Source organism: Epinephelus lanceolatus, chromosome 8 (assembly GCF_041903045.1).
Source record: "Epinephelus lanceolatus isolate andai-2023 chromosome 8, ASM4190304v1, whole genome shotgun sequence".
Classification (NCBI taxonomy): Eukaryota; Metazoa; Chordata; class Actinopteri; order Perciformes; family Serranidae; genus Epinephelus; species Epinephelus lanceolatus.
The window spans coordinates 6,122,895-6,145,737 of NC_135741.1; the positions used below are offsets into that span (position 1 = coordinate 6,122,895).

The 22,843-nt window shown below is 39.8% G+C and overlaps 2 protein-coding genes across 2 annotated transcripts; both read left to right on the forward strand.

The window, feature by feature from the left end:
• Positions 1-313: 313 nt before the first annotated feature.
• Positions 314-5,622, forward strand: LOC117257953 (isocitrate dehydrogenase [NAD] subunit gamma, mitochondrial-like). The gene is made up of 9 exons (XM_033628375.2): positions 314-405; positions 525-640; positions 1,309-1,369; positions 1,578-1,710; positions 1,807-1,940; positions 2,034-2,136; positions 3,418-3,564; positions 4,824-4,979; positions 5,075-5,622. The coding sequence occupies exons 2-9, from the start codon at positions 574-576 to the stop codon at positions 5,174-5,176; spliced, it is 903 nt and encodes a 300-aa protein (XP_033484266.2). The 5' UTR covers positions 314-405; positions 525-573; the 3' UTR covers positions 5,177-5,622.
• A 4,769-nt stretch (positions 5,623-10,391) lies between these two features.
• Positions 10,392-22,023, forward strand: LOC117258614 (vasopressin V2 receptor-like). Its single transcript, XM_033629658.2, has 7 exons — positions 10,392-10,508; positions 15,687-15,961; positions 16,136-16,381; positions 18,003-18,149; positions 18,272-18,554; positions 18,686-18,904; positions 19,941-22,023. The coding sequence occupies exons 2-7, from the start codon at positions 15,692-15,694 to the stop codon at positions 20,123-20,125; spliced, it is 1,350 nt and encodes a 449-aa protein (XP_033485549.1). The 5' UTR covers positions 10,392-10,508; positions 15,687-15,691; the 3' UTR covers positions 20,126-22,023.
• Positions 22,024-22,843: the final 820 nt, after the last annotated feature.

Sequence of the window (22,843 nt, forward strand, 5' to 3'; positions counted from 1 at the left end):
AAGTACCGGCACTGTTTTGTGTCATCAGTGTGTTTGCGATGGCACCAGGAAGCTGTTGGTCACCATGCGTCTTCTCCTCTTTGTCCTACTAACCTTCCTGTTTTCTCTTCTCCGTTCTGAATCCCCCTTTCCTCCATCCACCCACACCAGACTATAGTGAGTATGGCTGCTTACGACACACACACACACACACACAGATGTGTACATTAAGTCTTAGGATGACAAGTTTGTTTTGTAGGGAATGCATCTATTGTTTTTATGGGAAGGGTTCTGACTTCCTGTATTTGTGTATGTGCGTGCATTGTAGCCTCCACCAGCACAGTATGGAGGCAGACACACTGTGACTCTGATTCCTGGAGATGGAATCGGACCAGAGCTGGCTCACCACGTGTGTGAACTATTCCGGTGAGAATTCACAGACACAGAGTGTTTGAATGAAGTCAGTGACCAGCTCACACAGTGCAGTCACTAAATGACTCGGCTCCATCATACTGAAGTGATCTCCATCTGTGTTTCAATATCAGGTTCTGCTGTGTGCCAGTGGACTTTGAGGTTGTCAATGTGGACTCATCTATGGCGTCAGAAGATGACATCAATAACGCCATCATGGCTATCAGGCGCAATGGAGTTGCACTCAAAGGTTATTTTTTCATTTGTGTGGGTGTGTTTGAAACATGCTCCTAAAAAGGGCTGGGGATATCTGTAAATGTTCGTGTACATCAGAAAATAATCACAGTGACCACAGCAAACTTGCAAGTGTGGCTGAAGATTAAAAGAATAAAAAAGGATTAAAAATCTTTGACCGTGACATTTAATCATGGTACTCTAATTGCAGATGACATAAAAAAAACTTTAGTGCATGAATATTTATTAAAACAAAAAAAAAAGAAGCTAAGTTAGGATTTCAGCACTGACTAAAAGCTGTGTCTTTGTCTACTTTCTTCATTTTAGAGCACGCCATGTGAAATGACTTTTCTCTGAATACTTATTTGTCTGTCTGTTGTCTCTCATCTCGTCTCTTAACTGTGTGCGTAGCTCAGTCACTGACTTGAGTCGTAATGCTTACTGAAATCATATCAGAATGGACAGATTTGATTGGCTGAGCTGCATCACGTGAGATGAATAATGGCACATGCAATGTTGCGCCAGTTGAAACAGAAACACTCCGTCAAAGTTTAATAATTATCAATAATTTATCAGTTATATGTCTGAGTCTGGACCCGGGGAACAGAGAGGGATGGCAGATAAACCATGGGGATGGCACCTTCTGGTGATGTCTCCAATTTAATTGTTAAATTGTTTATCCAGGTAACATTGAGACCAACCACAACCTGCCACCATCGTACAAGTCCAGAAACAACCTGCTCCGGTAAGTCTTTCACTATCTTTCGTTATCTCATCTTAAAGTTATGAGTGTTAAACATAAATGGTGGCGTTGATATGCAGCAGTGGAGTTACAGTGTTCAATCCTGAGCTTCAGGTCTTTGTGTTTGTCCTCCTTTTCACATCTGTCTCCATTTTCCTGTCTCTCTGTCCATCTTATCTATCCTTCCCTCCTCCTCATCCTCTCTCTGCAGCACTACTCTGGATCTCTATGCCAACGTGATGCACTGCCAGTCTCTACCAGGAGTGAGGACACGCCACAGAAACATTGACATCATGATCATCAGGGAGAACACAGAGGGAGAGTACAGCAGCCTGGAGCATGAGGTGCGTGTTCATCATCACTTTGATGGTGAAATACACGAATCATACCAAATCTAGCCTCCATGCATCTCCACACTTTCTCTCTGTCTGTCTCTGCAGAATGTACCGGGCGTTGTTGAATGTCTGAAGATCATCACCAAGACCAAATCTTTACGCATCGCTGACTACGCATTCAGGACTGCTCGGGCCAAAGGACGCAGACGAGTCACTGCCGTACACAAAGCTAACATCATGTCAGTTTCTGATGGCTCAAAGGTCCCGACTGTTTTTATTTACCTGTTTCTCAAACGTGACACATTTTGATGTGTATGTTTTTGTTGGAGCAGGAAGTTGGCGGACGGCCTCTTCCTGGAGTGCTGTAAGGAGGTTGCCAGCGGTTACCCTGAAATCACCTTCGACAGCATGATTGTGGACAACACCACCATGCAGGTAGCTTCAGCTGGGGTCAGGCCGGTGTCAGATTTATTAAACTGGTTTGATATAAAGAGCCGGACCAGACCAGTATACTGAATTTTGCGTACTTGACTCAGCAGCTGCTCCTGAGTGGAACATGACGACAGCGTGTCCTCACAGCAAACGCGCATGTGATTAATATCACGTTACATCATGTAACATCAGAGCTCTTACATCATGTAACCAAACCACGTAGGCCTATCAGCTGCGCGCTGGAGATCAGACTGGATGTGTAAATTACTTGCTGTCTTCCTACATTTGTTACTTTTCCTTTTATAAGAGAAAACACACATTTTATTTTGTGATAACTACTGGGACTTACATACAATTATAGCCAAGAGCATGTAGCCTAGCTTGGTATTAGCGCTCTGGCGATCTATCTCCAGTCAGCCTCCACCTTATGTTGGTTTTTGTCATGGAATAAGAAGGTATCATGTACTTTATTGCTCAATCCAACTTCATGATACAGCCGTTCCTCGTCCATTGTGGTGCTTCCAAAGCAAGCGACAGGTAGCATATAAATAGAAACAGGCCCTCTGACAAACGTTCAGCTCTAAACGGCACACTGCATCGCTTGCAGCCAGTTAGGACATCTCTTTTGTCTGCTTCAAACAAACACGGCATGCACAGCTCTGCCCCTGCCGCCTCTACTGAAACTTGATCTCCTTAATGTTGCCCTGCTGTGGTCACAGCTGTCAAACACTGCTGTCTCTGTTAGTCCGTTTATAAACATTCACAATAATTTATTAATCACATTGTCATATTGTTTATTACTTCAGAAGAATTTCCAGCAATCACCAATGCTTATTACCAATGCTTACAGGTTGGATTTAATGCTGTGATGCTGTCAACTCAGGTTGCTAATGTAGACTACTTTTTAATTTGCCTGGAGGTGTCATAATGAAAAATGTCAGTTCAGCTTAAGCTTGTACACCTTACCAGACCAGCAAAACCGGATATCAACTCAATATCAACTGTCTGTACACTGCCATACTGCTCATCTCTCTTTGTGGTGTTCAAATCATCATCATCATCGTCCTGTTCAGTGCTTCACATTTCTGTGGATATATTAAATGTGATGGTTACAGCTGGAGGCTAACACGGATCATGTTTAAAATATAAAGACTTTCTACTGTTGCATCATAAATTTATTGCACTAACAAACTTCTGGGTTCAGTCTCTTGTTGACTCTTAGTTGAGGAAACAACATTTTTGAAGTAAAAATGTTCTGAGATGTTGTATCTACTTGTGTGTTAGTTGGTTTCCAGGCCCCAGCAGTTCGATGTGATGGTCATGCCCAACCTGTATGGCAACGTCGTGAGCAATGTGTGTGCCGGGCTGGTTGGGGGACCGGGACTGGTGCCGGGAGCCAACTACGGAGAGGACTACGCCGTGTTTGAGACGGTGAGTGGATTCATGTTAAACAAGGCGTAAAGAGACAACAGAGAGAGAGAGAGGCAAAGAGAGGCTCAGAGATGATACACTAAGGGTCTCAAACTTCATTCATTGATTTTTTTGGCTCCCAGGGTGGCGCATAAGGTTGTAAATCCAAATGGGCAGTATAAAAGAAGTGGATGGATCCTGTGGTTCTGAAAAATGAAGCCGACGCTGAAGTGCCATAAAGCTGCATTATTTCAAATGGCCAGCAGGGAGCGACTCCACTGGTTGTAAAAAGAAGTTTGATTGTATAGAAGTCTACAACAGTAGACCCTTACCCTACAACATTTTCCTAATAAGTTTATTGTCTCAATTGCTAGTTTCAAGTCTCCTTCAACACAACACTGACATACTATCACTTGTTCAGTTGATATGGTGACATGTTAGGTGACAGTTGCTTATCTACACAACCAGCAAACAAGGAGCATCATTAACGTTGAGTCAAGTTTTTGGCCAATTGATGTAAGTCCAATATTCACTCTCCTTTTAGCTATGTTTTTGGTCTCCACCAACTCCCAAAGGAAGTATCTGTTTCTTTAGCTGCTAAATGCTTCATTATGTTCATCAGCTCATCTCTAACTGGATCTGCTTGCTGTATGGTGCTGAGCAGGTAGTGTACAGTGGGTGTGGGTTTATCTTTCTTTACCTCCAGCAGCATCTGATAAGTGCAAACAGAAACAGGAAAGTAGCACGCCAGAGAAGTTGCTAAAATGCTCTCTGAGAAGAGGGTGTGTGTTCCTTCACATTACACATGATGAAAAATAACCATTTATAAACTTTGAAGTATTTTCTAAAGAATTGTAAACAATCAGAAGCTTACTTTTTTCAACATGCTGCTCGTGAAAGTAAAAGCCAATCCCAGATTCACTCTTATTTGCATTTTATCAGTGCTGTGTCTCTTGGATATCTGCTGCTTACAGTCTGGCACATGCTTGCTACCTTTTTATAAAGCCCTGACCTCACCTGAGTGCTTTGGGGCTACGCACCACCCATACACGTCCCAAGCGCAGAAAGTAAGAAGAAAATAAGAAAATACAGGCAGAAGGTAGAATCTGCATAAAAATACAGCACCACACACTGAGAGTGGATCATAAGTGAAGATTGAGAGGGATTACCTCTGTATAAGTCTATACAATCCTGCATAGTATATCTTTAGCGCTGATACATCCCTACATGTTCTCCTATTTATGTGCTCTGTCTTTCTCAACATGTTCCTCTATGTGCAGGGCACCAGGAACACAGGGAAGAGCATTGCTAACCGCAACACAGCAAACCCCACAGCCATGCTGCTGGCCTCTTGCCTGCTGCTGGATCACCTGAAGCTCCACGCCTACGCCGGCATGATCCGCAGAGCCATACTCTCCACCGTAACTGAGACTCGGGTACGATCACATCACACAATAACATCTGACTGATGACAGGTCACCAATAGATAAATAAATAATAGAGAATATTCTGCTCACACTGTGTCCTCCAGCTGCACACTGCTGACCTGGGAGGCCAAGGCTCCACCTCTGAAGTGGTGCAGTCCATCATGAAGGCTGTTCAGAGCACCGGGCCACGGACACTGAGCATCTAGAACAAACACACATTGGTGCAGCAGTGATGTGTACATTAGTGTGCCTCTCTCCAGTAGGTCTTCTATGCAATTTCATAATAATAGTTGTTTAACAGTCATACTTAAATGAAACTGTACACACAGTCTATGCAGCTGTTTTTATCTTAAGAGTTTCCTCACCTCCTGATAGTTTTTTTTAAAGTTGTTTGAGCGTTTACATCTGAACAATTCCTGAACTGACTATCGTACTGTTTACTGTGTGAAATATTACAACACAATAATACCTAACATAACACCCAATCTATTCCATGTTTGTTAGTTTTGTTAATTTATTTATTATTAAGTGAAACCAGTTATTCTTTGTGCATTTAACTTATTTTGAACTAAACACAGCTGTTGTTTGTTAAGTGTAACACAGCTGTCTTATTACTGAATGTATCAGACACTAATAAAGCTAATAAAGCTCATGTGTCTGTAGTTCATTGTTCTGTTTCCAAAATTATAATGTGCTGAAACCCAAATGTATTTACGCATGCAGCACTAGCTCGTCCAGACCACAGGGAGGCCACATTGTCTTGTGTAATCAGTTCATTCAGTTTGTTGTGACTGAGCAAAATTGTACTAGTTGTGTTTTAATTAGTAGCAGTAATAATAATAACTTTACTTGTAATATTTTTAACCTTTCATGCAAAGGTGAAGCCTAAAGTGTTTCAGGGTTAAAAATGATATTCAAAACTGAAAATAAATAATAACAACAAGCAAAATGTTGATAACAATACCATAGAACTATCCGTGGAATGTAAGTACATAAACTTCAGTATTGTATTTCAGTACAGTTTTGACGCACTTGTACTTTGCTTGAGTAATTATGAGTAATAATTTTTAATTATCATTCATATTTTAAAATGAAATCAATATCAATATGTTAATAGGATTACCCCTTATTAAAGGTATTTTAAAAATTTCTTTAAAATTAAAGTTTCTTTAAAAAAAAAAAAAAAAAAGCCAAAGCAGTTTTCTGTTATAAGATCCAAGGTGAAGGTATTCCACTCTTTATGTTTATCTGCTGCTCCCCAACACTATTAAGTAGATTTTCCTCACTAAGAACCAATGTGCCACAGACAGACTGAGGAAGTCAGACAGTACTGTGCTTTGTTGGTTTTGGACTTATCCTGGACTTTTTGTATCATTTAATCTCTTCATGATACTGTTAAATATTTTCGGTGCCTCTGCAGTAAAAGTGAATCTATGCGTGTGTTTGTATTGTCCACATATGGAGGCCCATTTCCGCCAATGTGATCCTATCGGTCATTACAATTAAAAACTTTTGCTGAATGACTTAATATCTCAAAATAAGTATCTCAAAACAATGACTTAGTATCACAACATAGTAAGAAACTTTCTCAAAATAATAAGCTAGTATTTTGAGATATTACGTCAATATTTGAGAAAGCTTCTCATTATTTTGAGATACTAAGTCATTATTTCAAGATAAGTCATTATTTTAAGAAACTTTCTCAAGTTGCGATACTAAATCATTTTGTAATACTAAGTCATTACTTTAAGATATTAAGTCATTATTCTGTGATACGAAGTCATTATTTTTAGATACTAAGTTGTTATTTTTAGATGAGTCATTATTTACAAATACTAAGTCATTATTTTTAGATACTAAGTTATTTAGAGATACTAAGTCATTGTTTTTATTTAGAGATACTAAGTCATTATTTACTGATACTAAGTCATTATTTAGAGATACTAAGTCATTATGTTTAGATACTAAGTTGTTATTTAGAGATACTAAGTCATTATTTACTGATACTAAGTCATTATTTAGAGAAACTAAATCATTATTTAGAGATACTAAGTCATTATTTACAAATACTAAGTCATTATTTACAAATAATAAGTCATTATTTTTAGATACTTTGTTATTTAGAGATACTAAGTCATTATTTACTGATACTAAGTCATTATTTTTAGATACTAAGTTGTTATTTAGAGATACTAAGTCATTATTTACAAATACTAAGTCATTATTTTTAGATACTAAGTTGTTATTTAGAGATACTAAGTCATTATTTACTGATACTAAGTCATTATTTAGAGATACTAAATCATTATTTAGAGATACTAAGTCATTATTTACTGATACTAAGTCATTATTTAGAGATACTAAATCATCATTTAGAGATACTAAGTCATTATTTACAAATACTAAGTCATTATTTTTAGATACTAAGTTGTTATTTAGAGATACTAAGTCATTATTTACAAACACTAAGTCATTATTTTTAGATACTAAGTTGTTATTTAGAGATACTAAGTCATTATTCACTGATACTAAGTCATTATTCACTGATACTAAGTCATATTTTTAGATACTAAGTTGTTATTTAGAGATACTAAATCATTATTTAGAGATACTAAGTCATTATTTACTGATACTAAGTCATTATTTAGAGATACTAAATCATCATTTAGAGATACTAAGTCATTATTTACTAATACTAAGTCAATATTTAGAGATACCAAGTCATATTTACACATACTAAGTCAATATTTAGAGATACTGTCATTATTTACTAATACTAAGTCATATTTACACATACTAAGTCATTATTCACTGATACTAAGTCATTTAGAGACACTAAGTCATTATTTACTGATACTAAGTCATTATCTAGAGATACTAAATCATTATTTAGAGATAATGGGTCTGATTCATGAAACATGAGCAGAAGGAATTTGTGTGTAAACTGTTTACAGACGGAAATTTACATGCATGTCCACATTCATCAATATTTTAGTGGCTCCGATCTTTCCGTAGCTACTGACAAAATCTACTCCTGCTCCTGACCACTCGTAGTGCTTGTGTAAATTTAGTAAAGCACATAAATATTGCTTGTCACTATTGGAAATTACAATTTTAATTTGTATTGCGCTCTGTTATGTACACAATACACAGATGCCTTTGAAACACGTAATCTAAACATGACGAAATATGAAAAAATATAACATGCTAGTATTTTGAGATATTACGTGAATATTTGAGAAAGCTTCTCATTATTTTGAGATACTAAGTCATTATTTCAAGATGAGTCATTATTTTAAAAAACTTTATCAAGTTGCGATACTAAATCATTTTGTAATACTAAGTCATTACTTTAAGATACTAAGTCATTTTTCTGACACACTAAGTCATTATTCTGTGATGTGAACACATACATTTAGTTAAATTAGTAGGCAATTATCAGGTTTAAGATCCAGATTAGGTTCATGATTGTGAATTATCTATGTAAATCGACTGGGTTTGATGTTGACTCCAGTGGAGGCATGTCGCTCCCCCCAATTATGCCAGCGATACGCTCGTCTGCAGCAGATAGTTGTGACTGTGAGCCTCCTCCTCCTGTGGCTGCTGTATTTTTTTTTGTGTGTGCTTATGCGTTTCTTTGCCTCCAGTTTCATATCAAACCATTTACGCTTCACCTCTGACATGGTTCTTTGTACTACGGAGACAACATTAACAGCATCTGTTACCTCCCTCCAGGCCTTCGCTTTGCCTGTCCCTGTCACACCACTACTAACTGAAGAAAATAAAATGTTTTTTCTTAAGTCCACTTCACCCAAAATTATTTCAATCTCCACTTCGGAAAAAATTCTTTTTCTTTCTCTCTCTTTCTTTGTTTGCACCATGACTGACAGGTCAACTGGATGCACGTACACCTCCTTTTATGGTGTCCATTGGCTATTCATGGGCGGGGATTTATGCTAATTGCTGATTACCGGGAGCGCGCTGTCAATTTATGATGGATTGGGATTCATGATCATACACATGTTTACGATCAAATCTGAGTTTCCTGCGGCTTACCTGAATCCGGAGTACATTTTTAGTAGCGTAGGCTTTTATGTGCAAATCTGCACACAGATTTACTCACTTTTCATGAATGAGACCCAGTATCTTTAAATAATGACTTAGTATCAGTAAATAATGACTTAGTAAGTCATTATTTAAATATACTAAGTCATTATTTAGAGATACTAAGTCATTATTTAAAGATACTAAGTCATTATTTACGAAGTCATTATTTAGAGATAGTAAGTCATTATTTAGAGATACTAAGCCATTATTTAAAGATACTAAGTCATTATTTACGAAGTCATTATTTAGAGATAGTAAGCCATTATTTAAAGATACTAAGTCATTATTTAGAGATACTAAGTCATTATTTAGAGATAGTAAGCCATTATTTAAATATACTAAGCCATTATTTAAATATACTAAGCCATTATTTTGATGGTAGTCATTACTTTAAGAAAGTTTAAGATTATTTTGAGATATTAATTCATTATTTTCTGGAGGATTATTATTATACTGACTTCCAGGATGTTATATATTTATTAATCACACTGGCTGAAATGGGCTTCCACAGGTCTAACTAATTAAAGCCCACTGATCAAACTTTACACAGACATCCGAAATCTGTTTCACAAATACATCAAAACATGGAAAAGAAACAGCTCTAGCCGCCTCATGTGTGAGTGTGTTCATGTTTTTGTGTGTATGTTTAAGGTCGCTCAGCGGGCCCCTCGATAATTAGAGGCTTCTCCCAATGAGGGAGTAATTGAGGGGAGGCAAACAGATTACTGCAGAACGAGAGGTGGAATGCAGGAGTCGGAGAGAGAGACAGAGGGAGGGGGAGGAAAAACCAGGGAGCACTGGTGAGAAAGAAAAAGGGTAACCCTCCTCTTGTAGCTGCTTTTCATTTCTCTCCAAAACATCCCACTTGTCACAACATCTGATGCCGTCTCTCCGCCCTCTCCATTGCCCGCTGATGCAAAATCACACGTACACATATCAGTTTAATGTGTGTGCATGAAAGGTCTTTGATCATTCTGGGAGGCTAATAACAGAAATCTCATTTGATCTGCTGGTGCACGGCCCTCGTGCGCTCTTATGTACCGCACTGAATGTGGATCAAAGTAGGGCCAGCAGCAACGTGGTTAATATCTAAACAATCAGCAGGAAATTACATTAATTCACCGCTGCAGCCCGGACATCACGCCCTTTGATCAACACTCCCGCTTTACTCTCGAGTACCCATTCTTTATTTTACTGCTGCATTTCATAAATCCAAGAGAGGCGAGAAGAGGGAGGGATGTGTTGGAAGAGGAGGGGGAAAGAAGGGAGGAGATGGGGAGACAGGAGTCAGCAGCGTGAGTTGGCAGAGGTCACCCTCAGAGTAATAAGCCAGGGAGAAACACAGCATGGATGCGGTTATTGTGTGCAACAGCAGATCAGGTTGTCCTGGATCCTACAGATGCTTCACGGGACGCTGAGAACGAGGACGAGGTGAGTGAGACGTCTACGTTTGCTTGTACTTTCTCCTCTCTCTGAAATGGGAAATTAAAATCTGTACAAGTGGCTGTTACTTTCAACGAGGCTGCTGATGTTACAGATGGATGTTTAGTTTTGAGTTGACAGTGAGAATTAATCTGTTTAAGTTTATTTCTGACAGAAACAATATAGACAAGAACGATAAAAACGCTCTTAGAGGTATAAGACGGGGTGACATGAGGTTTGACACTTGTTTCATGAAAAGAAAAATAAGTACTAACCAGCAGGAATTCGGTTTTCTAATTGGATTAACATAGCCAAAAGATGCCAAACTGTTGCTCAGAGACTCTCGTGAGGCGACCATCAGCTATATGGGCTGAAGTCAACTCTGTATTAACACCTGCATAGTGTTTTTTAAAGTGTATCCCCCGGCTGCACGGACAGCTATGAAAGTAATAAGTTTCCCACCTTCAAACTAAAATATTTACATCCTCAAGGTGCCACTGAAAGGTTTTATTCAAACATACTACCTTCAAAGGACATCTAAAGAAAAAAGATTTCACCTTCACAGCTTTGTCATTTTGTAATTAGGCTCATGATTTTCTAACCAAATGGGATTTAATTTTTTTTTTACTGCAGCAACTCAAGTCTTAATTTACTGTGTAACTGTTTCCAGTCTTGTGTTTTGAGGCAGAGTGACTGTCAAAAGCTATTTTCCAAGACAAAACGAATGGATCCAAGGACTGCTGAGTTCACTAGAAAGCCTGTTTTGTGTTTAAAGATGGATGATACTGACAGTACATTTCTTTTATCCAGCTTTTCCTGACGAAATACTCAGACTTTTTTTTACTTAAAAGTGGAAACAGGCAGGTTTTTATTATTAATTTATCATTGTGACGTAAATGTTGATTGCACAATGTAATGGCTATGGAATAATGACCCCCTCAGTGTTTAGACTGGCTCCCCATAAAGCAGGATTTCTACTTGTACATTCAATCGATGCTGTACCCACGGCGTGAGCTCTGTATCGACGTGTAGGCCCTACTGTGTGGAGCCGACACACAACTATAAAGCTGGCTGTAGCCTACATCGTAGCCCGATGTGCATCTCCCAAGAAATGTGACCACGTTGTGACGACGCAGAACCCGTTTATTTTTGTAAACTGAAAACCATTTCTTTTGGTGGAAATAAGGCTTTTATTTACTTTTATCTCACAGATAAGAAACTTGTGAAGACATTTAAGCCACAGAAAAGCATCTGAAGTCTCGTGATGTATTCTTGCTTCATGGGTAGAGAAAAGTCGCTAGGCTAATTTAATGTAAAATATCATAGGCTTATGCTAATAATGTTAGCATGTTGTAAGTTATAATATAAAAGCTGCATTTTGTAACGTTAGCTTTGTTAAATGTTGAGTAGAAGACAAGACTGCCAGCTGCTAGGCTAACTTATACTATGTTACATGCCATAGGCTTATGCTAATAATGTTAGCATGTTGTATTTGTGGGGAAAATGTGTCCAGCAAAAGACAACTGCTTTGTCTGTGAGCCTTGCACATTGTTATGGAGCTGAATTTTGTGCTTGTGTTTAATATTGTCACTAGTGAGCCATGTTTCACTTGTGTTTTAGGTTTGTTAGTTCAATAAATTGAACTGATACTAACAGAGGCACAGAAATCCCGTCCACCAACCAGCGTTTTGGAGGCGTAACTGCAGAGCGAGACAGACACACCACCGCACAAGTATACATGCCCTCGGGTACAATCTCCCGGGAAAATGAACGCTCAATTTAAGGCACAAAATAAGTCCGTCAACTATTGTGCAACGAAAACAGGAAGAGGATAGTGCATTTATTTTCTGTGGTAGTGATCAGTAGCTATCCCCACTTCTCAATGTCAGTGTAAGTTCTCTGCAGTTATGATCTATAGCAGCAGAAATGGTGGATGGTGGAACAACCAAAGCATCTGTGGAAACTGAACCAGACAAAAAGACAAGAGCTCTGCTGACAGAAAATGAAAAGCGATCTGATTGTTTTTGTGACAGTGGCCCCAACAATAATACCATTTGGAAGGTGGAGGTATTTTTCTAACATAGAGGTCGAGCCCCTCCAAAGGGTCACAAGATATATTAATATTTTGGACTATTCTGTAACCCTTTCTTTTGTTTTGGATTTTATTTAAAAAAAAAAAAAAAGTGTGAAGTGTTGAGGGTAAATGTCAAATTGGTTGAACTGTTAACAACTTACAGACATCTTTAGAGACTATTTCATTTTATTTGTTATTCTATTAATCTCTATTTTATTTGTCTTTATTTTGTCATTTTAATCTAGTTTTTAGTCTAGCTTTTATTTAACTATTTTATTATATATTATTATTATTACTATTATTATAATTATTGTAGCTTTAAAATATATTTTATTGTAATTCAATGACACCATTTTTAATTCTTGATTTGTTGTTTTAATATATTTTATCTAGTTTTTGGTCCAGCCTTTGACTAAATTATTATTATTATTATTATAGTTTTTTAATCTATTTAATTGTATTTTTTTTATCTGTTTTTTGTTTTGTTGTTTTAATCTATTTAATTTAGTTCTTTGATTTACTTTTTATTTCACACAGTTTTACTACTATTACTCTCATTACAGCTACAGTTATTTTTTATTACATAATTTTTATTGTCTTGCATGCACTGGTCTCAAAATTTGTCTGTTCTGTTGTTTTTATGGTCTACATTTGTTCTGACTGATAAGCAGCTTGTCAGTCATCTGTGGAGCACTTTGAACTACATTAACCTGAGAGGTCACGAGCCAGAAAGACTGTCGTGGAGTAGAAGTACAAAGCTGCATTAAATCGAAATACCTACGTAAAGTACAAGTACCTCAAAAGCGTAGTGGAGCACTACCTAAATCTATTTCTTCTTGCTCTTCTTTTGCAGGAAGTGCAGTTTTTGTTTGTAGTCCCTAACTGACAGTTGATGTGTAATGTTGCTCGCTGCAGATTGGTCAAACGGCTGTAACCTTTTTAGAGCCTGCACATTTGCACTCAGTAAATACATGAGGGGCCCCTCTGCATGCCTCTGTGACTGTGTGAGTCTCTGTGTGTGTTGAACTGTAAAAGTGTGTGAAAGGCACTACTATAAACATGTTTCACCTCTCATTGTTTTACAATTAATGCACTCGAGGAACTTGACCCGACACATACACGCCTGTTAACTTTAGCGGTGTGTGTTTGTGTGAACGTTAACAGTCTGCAGAGGTCAGGTAAATTAAACATGGTACCAACTCTGTCCAGAAACATGAAGCTACATACACAGTGGTCATTACAAAGAAATTATGAACTGAATAACGCCTGTCATGCCCGTTTCATAATCACGGACATCACAATACATCCTGTGATCATTTCTGGCAATAAGTTCAAGGACTATGGAGAGAAGATGGGGATTGCTAATTGGAGTTCACTAATTGGGTAAACTATCACGCTATACATAAATAAACAATGATGTATTTACATTTAAGTCATGCTTCTGCTCCACTACAACTCAAAGGGAAATACTGTACTTTTATTCCAATACATTTATGTAACAGCTTTAGTTACCGACTACTGAAAACAGAGACTTTACATGAAAACAATAATAAGCTCAGAAAATTCAATATGAAACCAGTGTTTCACAAACTTTTTGGCTTGTGACCTCTCACAGAAAAGCCCAGCTGGAGCCTCTCATCATGTTTCAGACATCTGAGAGCTGTCAGAAGATCCACCAGAGACATTTCCCCTCCACACCTCTTAAATAGTTTCATTTCAATAACTGTTTGGGGATTTAAGAGGTCAAAGTATCCAATTTTTTTTTAAATACAAAAAAAACAGAGAAGAGTCCTAAGTATTTCTGTAAATTTGTGCAGCACAAAAGTGTTTTTACTTGTAGTGAAGTATTTTTACATTGGTGCATTGGTACTTTTACTTTAAGGGGATATATTATCATTATTTTCTGGTTCATATTTGTATTTTGGGTTTCTACTAGAACATGTTTGTCTGCTTTAATGTTCCAAAAATTGTATATTCCTCATAATGTCAGTGCTGGAGTGCCTTTATTAACACTGTTTGAGCACCTGTCTCTTTTATCCCCCCCCCCCAAAAAAAAAACCCCACAGTCTGCTGTGACTCGTCAGCATCCGTGTCTCAGTGTTTCTGCACCAGCACTGACTGTAACAAAGAAAAGTGGCAGTTTGTATTGTAAAAAATCACCAATTAGGGGTGGCAGTAGTTCAGTCTATAAGGACTGAGGTTAAGAACCAGGGGGTCGCCGGTTTAAGTCCCCGTCTAGCCCAAATATGGAGTGTGGACTGGTAGCTGAGATGTCCCTGAGCAAGGCACTGATCCCTCAACTGCTCCAGGCGCCTGTATATGGGCATTTAATGTATGTATAGATCCTGTTTGTGCATGTGTGTGTATTCGAGGCTGTGTGTATATGGCAACTAGGGATGCACACGATTAGCTGTCTAAACGATTAAATGTCCAGCACCTCGCTAGTCAGCACCAGAAATATTAGTCGATTAAAGCAATTAGTGTTTTATTCATGTACAAGGCCGCTTAACTGTCATGCAGCCTCCCGCCACTAGTGGGTGCTACAGAGCCGTCAAGACAGCAGTCCCCCTCCCCACGGTAACGATCAAGCAGACTGGAGTTTTAAAACAGCACGATGGGAAATAAGAGCGATGTCCACACTAAAATTACAATTATAAAAGTGCACGCTCTTATAAACTGACTGACTCTGCATTCAACAGCCAGATCTTCAGAGACACTTCACTTTAATTCTAATGCAAATTTAAATCTCATTGGCTGGATACTGGATGTCTTCCGTGTATCAGGGTCAACAGGGGTGTGTTCTTTCTCCCATATATATTTTTTATGCCAAAATGACAGTAGAAGCAAATATGATATAATATAAGTGACATGTCTCTATTGGATTGCCATGATATTTGGTAGAAAGTTGGTAGGAATTTGTGTCCTTCTTACATATGTATTTGTACATTTTATACATTTTCATTTAATTCTTCATGAATAGATTTTATATTGTTATCATGTCTTTGACAATAGACCGTTGATGCTCACTGTGTTTAGTGCCTGCAATCAAATTTTCTCCAGGATAATAATTAAGTTTTGTCTCTCTCTGACATTTATTTCTTCTCCTCTCCCAGCCAACATGTCAGTCTCCATGGTAACAGACTCAAACCCATCCATCGGCTGGTCAGTGGTCTCTGTGACCCCAGCCGGTACGAATGTCACAGACCGGGAGCGTGATGCCCTTCTGGCGGTGGCCGAGGTCGTGGTGCTGGCAGTCATCTTGGTGATGGCGCTGCTTGGCAACGGGCTGGTGCTGGTGGTGTTGCTAAGGCGGAGACGACATCACAACCCGCTGCACCAGTTCATGCTCAACCTCTGTCTGGCCGACCTGGTGGTGGCACTGTTCCAGGTAACAGTTCAATGTTACATTTAACTTTGTGGGGACCAGGGTTTGAGTGACTGTGAGTGTGTCCCCGATACTGGGACCTCAACAAGACCACATGTGCACACATACACACACACACACACTGGGTGAACCCCCTCCTGTGTCTCACTCATCGTCCTCCTCCTCTCCCTCTCTGAGGTGTTGCCCCAGCTGGTGTGGGACGCTAAAGGCAGCTTTCCTGGCCCAGACTTCCTGTGTCGCCTGGTGAAATACCTGCAGGTCCTAGGGATGTTCGCCTCCTCCTACATGATCGTTGCCATGACGGTGGACCGACACTACGCCATCTGCTGCCCCCTGCAGGCACACCGCAGCGGGGCCACCCAACGCTGGAACAGCTTCATACTGCTGGCCTGGGGGCTGTCGCTGCTGCTCAGCCTGCCACAGGTAGGGGGACACAGGTAGGGTTTACACAGGCAGGACAGCACAGGTAGGGAGACAAGACATGAGTCTGTCTGAAGGCTTTATATTATGAGGGTCTGACTGTTGTTTAAGATAATCATTCAGACTGTCTTGCCTTGAAGTTGAATGACAATAATTTAAAAAACACATATTAAGGCTGCAAATATTGATTCTTTTAGTAATCGAGTATTCTATCGATTATTCTGGCAATTAATCGAATAATTGTATAAGAAATACTGTGTGTTTTCATTAAATTACTTAAGCTTTATTTAAGGTCAATAGTAATATGTAAAAGAGAAAATAAGAAAAGTCGCACTCATGCTACGCTGCTATTCCTCACGCTGTCAAAAATAATCAGTGTTGGACAGTAGCATCACTACAAGTAGCAACGTTATGAATTTGACAACATTCTCAGTAGCGTGGTGGTAACAGAGTCAAAAAGCTTTTCATTGCTGAAGTTGACTGATTGACCGAGTAGCGCAGCAGCATCCATCAAAGTCACAAACTCTGAAATGCAGCGGACTCTTTTTCTGTGGAGGTCTGGATAAAAGTATGGATAATAAAACTGAGGATAAGTACTGTGACTGACGCCAGCGCCACACCGAGGCATGTAGACAATAGGGTTGCTACCTGTCCCGTATAATACGGGATCGTCACATACTGAAATCTAAAATGTACCATCCCTTACGGATTCAATACGGGACGCAGTTTGTCCACAATACTCTACTGCATAAACTATGTTTTCACATGTTGGGAATGACATAAGAAATATTAAACCAAAAGAGTTTCACGAGACATAGAAAAATTAAATCAAGAGGAGAATGTAGTGACCGGTCGTTCACTCAGCGTCGTCGTTGCCATGGTTACAGAGACTCCGCTCAGGACCACTGTTTGCCTGCTCACTGACCCACTGACTAACTGATAAAGTTATTTGAAGGTCCCTATACGCCAAGATGTTACACTTAAGGAGCTTATGGATTTATAAAGCCTCACGTGCACTTATATCTCAGTCATTGTGGAGCTGGGCGCACATGCACGAGCTCCAGAAACACCCTTCAATCAGTTTACAAATCAATATCTGTGCCCGCTCCACCACCCATTAGACCTCTCCATTGAAAATACAGCAGAGAAGAGGTGCAGTTTTACAGACACCAATGTGGTTCTCTGACAGAACAGCTGACATTAAACTCGACCATTACGTACGGCTGAGGGCTGGCGGCCCGGCTTTTGGGCCTACTCCAGGGAAGGAGTAGGCATATCGATATATCGCAAAGCCCTATTTAACACATCAACAAAAATACACATATTTTACATATTACAGAAATATATAATTGTGGGAGAAGGTCACTAGAGAACGTCTTCAATGAATATAGGAAAAATCTATTGTATATATATTTCCGAACAAATAAATAATCCTGCTCATTTTTTCATTGTTATTAAATCTATTTGTATGAACTTCTGTCAAAACACAGATTCCTAAAAACCCCTGAGAAAAACATAGATTAAGAAATAAACACATTTAGTCACCTCCAAGTGTGTTCGCAAACAGACAGTAGTAAGACAGACATTTACAAATGGCAGCCCACACACCTCTTTGCTCCTCCAGGTTTTCATCTTCTCCCGTTCAGAAGTAGCTCCAGGTGTCTACGAATGTTGGGGCACCTTCGCTGAGTCCTGGGGCCTCAAAGCATATGTGACCTGGATGACCCTGGCTGTCTTCATCCTCCCTGCCCTTGTCATCACTGTCTGCCAGGTAGAGCGGGACAGACCAGACCAGCATAGAATTTATTTTTCACAGTGGAGACACAATGATTCTGAAACCAGCTGATGTGTCATGTGAAGGTTTACATCACTGGACGTCTCACTTTCCCTCAGGTGCGAATTTTCATGGAGATCCACAACAATCTGTACCTGAAGTCAGAGCGCCGCCTGTCCCCCTCCTCCCTCCCTTCATCCAGACGGGACAGCCATAGAGGAGGAGGAGGAGGCAGAGGGAGGTCCAGTCTCTCCCTGTATGTTTCACCACTCATGTTCAACAACCCTGGGAGTGACACCATCTATGACCCTGGATCCATCTATCAGCACCTGCCCATGGGTCCGCTCAGGTCCAGCAGCATGTCACATTGTGATATTCACACCTACACTGCTGTTCACCCAGGTGAGATCCACACACAGACACACAGGCAGACAGAACGCTGTCACTTTAGATACTTATTCTGTTCTCAGGTCTATAATCTAATTTTCCCCCCTTCCTGTTCATGGATCCTCATCCTGTGGGTTTCCTGTTAGCTGAGCTGCCACCTGATGTGCTGCCTGACCCTGTAGCTCCCTCTGCTGTCTGCTGCCCCCCGCCCAAAGTCCCCCCGGCCCGAGGTGGAGAGGTATCAGCAGCCATGTCAAAGACAGTGAGGATGACACTGGTCATCGTGCTCGTCTACTCGCTCTGCTGGGCTCCGTTCTTCAGTGTCCAGCTGTGGGCCGCCTGGGACCCCGACCCACCTCAGAACGGTAGTTTACACTCTACTGGTGCTTTAAATCACAAGTTTCATCGCGACACTGTATTATATTAATTCTTTGGACAGCAATATATTTGCTGATCACAAAGTCTGACATTGTACAATTTCAATTCAATTCAATTCAGGTGCCTGCGATTGATTTGAGGCGAAATCATCAAATATTCTCATTTTCTTTTTCTTGGCTTCTCATCTGCCTGGTGCTAGCTTGCTAGCGCTGTTTAAAAGTTTATTAAAGAAGTGTGCTTGGATGGAAATACTGACACAGTTGTGCCAAAGGAATTTCAAAATAAAAGTGTATCTTATAGATGACGATATGTATCAATGTTTTCATTTTGCATCAATAATATTGGATCACTGAATCAATATATCCTTCCAGATTAGTGTTACAAATTGTAATCACATTCCTTAATCAATCACTGGTGACAATAACGGTCAATTAATGTATTAATCGTGATTTAAAAACAACATATAAACTTTGCTTATATCAAAAAATAGTTTTCTCTCTACCTACCTGCCTACCTACAGATCTACAGTACAGTTTGATATATTGGATAAAAACAAACTTCGTGGTAGATTAAAACAGAAAAAAAACTACAAGTCACAGACTTGTATAAATGTAGGAGTTACTACGTCAAAACTACATTATCTGTATTAGCAGAAAAAATATCTATAATAAGTAAAATGAAAGTCTCAATCTATGTCATTTCAAATACTGACTTGTGCATAAACCATTTCTCTATTTTGAGTACTTTAATAAAACATTTTACTGATAACACTTTTGTACTTTCAAGTTAATTTTCCATGGATGACCTTTACTTGTGATGGAGTCATTTCTAAGTGTGGTTTTGAAACTTTTACTGAAGTAAACGGTCAGAATGGTCAGAATGCTTCCGCTACCGCTGTATTTGATCAGATCACCATTTATTTACATGCCTGCCTTTGCCATTACCTCAGTCATGTACAAATCTCTTCGTGTGTGTGTATGTGTGTGTGTGTGTGTGTGTGTGTGTGTGTGTGTGTGTGTGTAGGTGCAGTGTTCACCCTGCTGATGCTGCTGGCCAGTCTGAATTCCTGCACCAACCCCTGGATCTACTCCGCCTTCTCCAGCAGCGTCTCTCCGGAGCTCCGCCTGCTGCTGCTCTGCCGCTCACACTCACAGCGCCGGGGCTCGTTACCGAGCGACTCCACCACCACACACACCTCCAACTATTGAACTATACACACAATCAACACAGTCAACAGCAAAGCATGTTATGTGTCTTGTAACGTCACTCTCTGTAGTATGCTACAAAGTTAATGCCTACTTTTTCACATGGTTGTTAAATGAATAGTTTGACATTTTGGGAGATCACTTACTCGCTATCTTGCATTGAGTTGAATTAGAAGATCAATACCGCTCTCATATCTGTGCACGAATTTAAAAGTTATAACTTTTTATGGAGAAATGAACCTAGCCAGGAGACAGTTGAGCCGTATTAGCTTAAGACCGGAAACAGGGTGAAACAACTAACAAGTCTGGCTCTGTCTAATAAAATCCGCCTACCAGCACCTCTGATTAACAAACTAATCATTATATCTAACATACAACTTTATATTTATCGGTACAAAAACGAAGAGTAGAAACGAAATTCTGACGATTTGGAAGGTTGTGTACCTGACTATTTCTTGGTTTACATGCGTTACTAGGCAACCAGCGGAGATAAATAACTGCTCTCTCATCCAGGAAATAGTCGGGCACACAAAGCGAAGTAAAATGGCGGACTTTGGTTTTAACTTCGACCAAATTCAGGTCAAACCGTTAAAACTAAGCAGTGCTGATGAAATATAAACCAAGAGTCTGTCATTACGTTGCCTATTCTTGCCGAAAACAATTTTTAGCTTACCATTTAACTGAAAACCGCCATATTGTTTCCTTTTACAAGATGGCCGAGCTAGCTCCATCAGAGATATTGGCCCAATTCCAATCCGATCCCTTACAGACTCACTGACCTAGAGGCGCGTTCATGTTAAGTGCGTGAGTGTGTGAGGGCTGTCCCACTGTCAAATCTTCAAGTCAGTGAGTCAGTGAGTGAGCCCAGAGATATTGGATGAAGCGAGATACCCAACTCAGCTCACTTCCTGATTCAGTGACGTCAGCGCCACGCCCCCGTAGGAGACTTGAGGCAGCTCTGAATGTATTGTCGTCAATGAGGAAAATGAACGTGATCACAATTTATGGTCAATTCTTTAGCCCTGTAGTCACTAAAGTAAATATTGGGTTCATTTTCCACAAGCCACACATCTTACCAACATTCTGACGCTAAAGCTGCATTTTTCATCCGCACAGATCAAGAGAAAGTTAACTTTGTTTGAGCCCTGTCCGTCTCAGAAAACAAGTTCTTGCGAGATCTTGTGATCTTGATAAACAGGCGGTAAAATCACAGTTAGCTTACAAACAGTCATTTACCGCTAGTAATAAATAAAAAAATGCCCAAGCTTTGTGCAACAATAGGCTGCAGTAATAGCAAGAATGTATTTTCCTGCTCTTGTCTACTTTTCAGGCGAGGCGCAGTTCATCTCGAACGAGCCTAATATCTCTGGCTCCATTCCTGGGACGCAATGCATTCTGGTAGTTGTAGGTTTTCTACCTCTTGAGCTTAGGCAAATGGCACAGACCTTGTTCCCTGTTTTCTCTGGTCATGTAGCACCAAGTATTTGCTTCTTTTTTATTGCATAGACAGCCTAGTTTTATGAAAAGACACTTTTTTACAGTATTGAAAATTATATTAATACTTAAAGAGCCATCTACCAAGCTCACTAATTGACAGGTTATATCTCAGGTATATTAATCTGAGGAAAAACAAAATTTACATAGTATAATTAGCTTTTTACAAGGGGATTATGTCCTGGCCTGGAGCCATTGTCAGGGCAATAGCAGAGGCTAGGCAGTTACTGCTCCTATCCAAGAGACAGTCAAGTACATAAGGCCACATACACTTTGTTTTTGGGTTGATTAATATAAAGTAATATGTGAGATACAGTACAGGCCAAAAGTTTGGACACACCTTCTCATTCAATGCGTTTTCTTTATTTTCATGACCATTTACATTGTAGATTCTCACTGAAGGCATCAAAACTATGAATGAACACGTGGAGTTATGTACTTAACAAAAAAAGGTGAAATAACTGAAAACATGTTTTATATTCTAGTTTCTTCAAAATAGCCACCCTTTGCTCTGATTACTGCTTTGCACACTCTTGGCATTCTCTCCATGAGCTTCAAGAGGTAGTCACCTGAAATGGTTTTCCAACAGTCTTGAAGGAGTTCCCAGAGGTGTTTAGCACTTGTTGGCCCCTTTGCCTTCACTCTGCGGTCCAGCTCACCCCAAACCATCTGGATTGGGTTCAGGTCCGGTGACTGTGGAGGCCAGGTCATCTGCCGCAGCACTCCATCACTCTCCTTCTTGGTCAAATAGCCCTTACACAGCCTGGAGGTGTGTTTGGGGTCATTGTCCTGTTGAAAAATAAATGATCGTCCAACTAAACGCAAACCGGATGGGATGGCATGTCGCTGCAGGATGCTGTGGTAGCCATGCTGGTTCAGTGTGCCTTCAATTTTGAATAAATCCCCAACAGTGTCACCAGCAAAACACCCCCACACCATCACACCTCCTCCTCCATGCTTCACAGTGGGAACCAGGCATGTGGAATCCATCCGTTCACCTTTTCTGCGTCTCACAAAGACACGGCGGTTGGAACCAAAGATCTCAAATTTGGACTCATCAGACCAAAGCACAGATTTCCACTGGTCTAATGTCCATTCCTTGTGTTTCTTGGCCCAAACAAATCTCTTCTGCTTGTTGCCTCTCCTTAGCAGTGGTTTCCTAGCAGCTATTTGACCATGAAGGCCTGATTGGCGCAGTCTCCTCTTAACAGTTGTTCTAGAGATGGG

What these genes read in the sequence shown, in the direction of transcription:
- LOC117257953 (XM_033628375.2), top strand. Translation starts at nt 574, where the DNA reads ATGGCGTCAGAAGATGACATCAATAACGCCATCATGGCTATCAGGCGC. An exon ending in ACAGCAGCCTGGAGCATGAG is followed by an intron (nt 1,711 to 1,806) that starts GTGCGTGTTCAT and finishes CTGTCTCTGCAG; the next exon opens with AATGTACCGGGCGTTGTTGA. An exon ending in TGGACAACACCACCATGCAG is followed by an intron (nt 2,137 to 3,417) that starts GTAGCTTCAGCT and finishes CTTGTGTGTTAG; the next exon opens with TTGGTTTCCAGGCCCCAGCA.
- LOC117258614 (XM_033629658.2), top strand. Translation starts at nt 15,692, where the DNA reads ATGTCAGTCTCCATGGTAACAGACTCAAACCCATCCATCGGCTGGTCA. An exon ending in TTGTCATCACTGTCTGCCAG is followed by an intron (nt 18,150 to 18,271) that starts GTAGAGCGGGAC and finishes ACTTTCCCTCAG; the next exon opens with GTGCGAATTTTCATGGAGAT. An exon ending in CTACACTGCTGTTCACCCAG is followed by an intron (nt 18,555 to 18,685) that starts GTGAGATCCACA and finishes GTTTCCTGTTAG; the next exon opens with CTGAGCTGCCACCTGATGTG.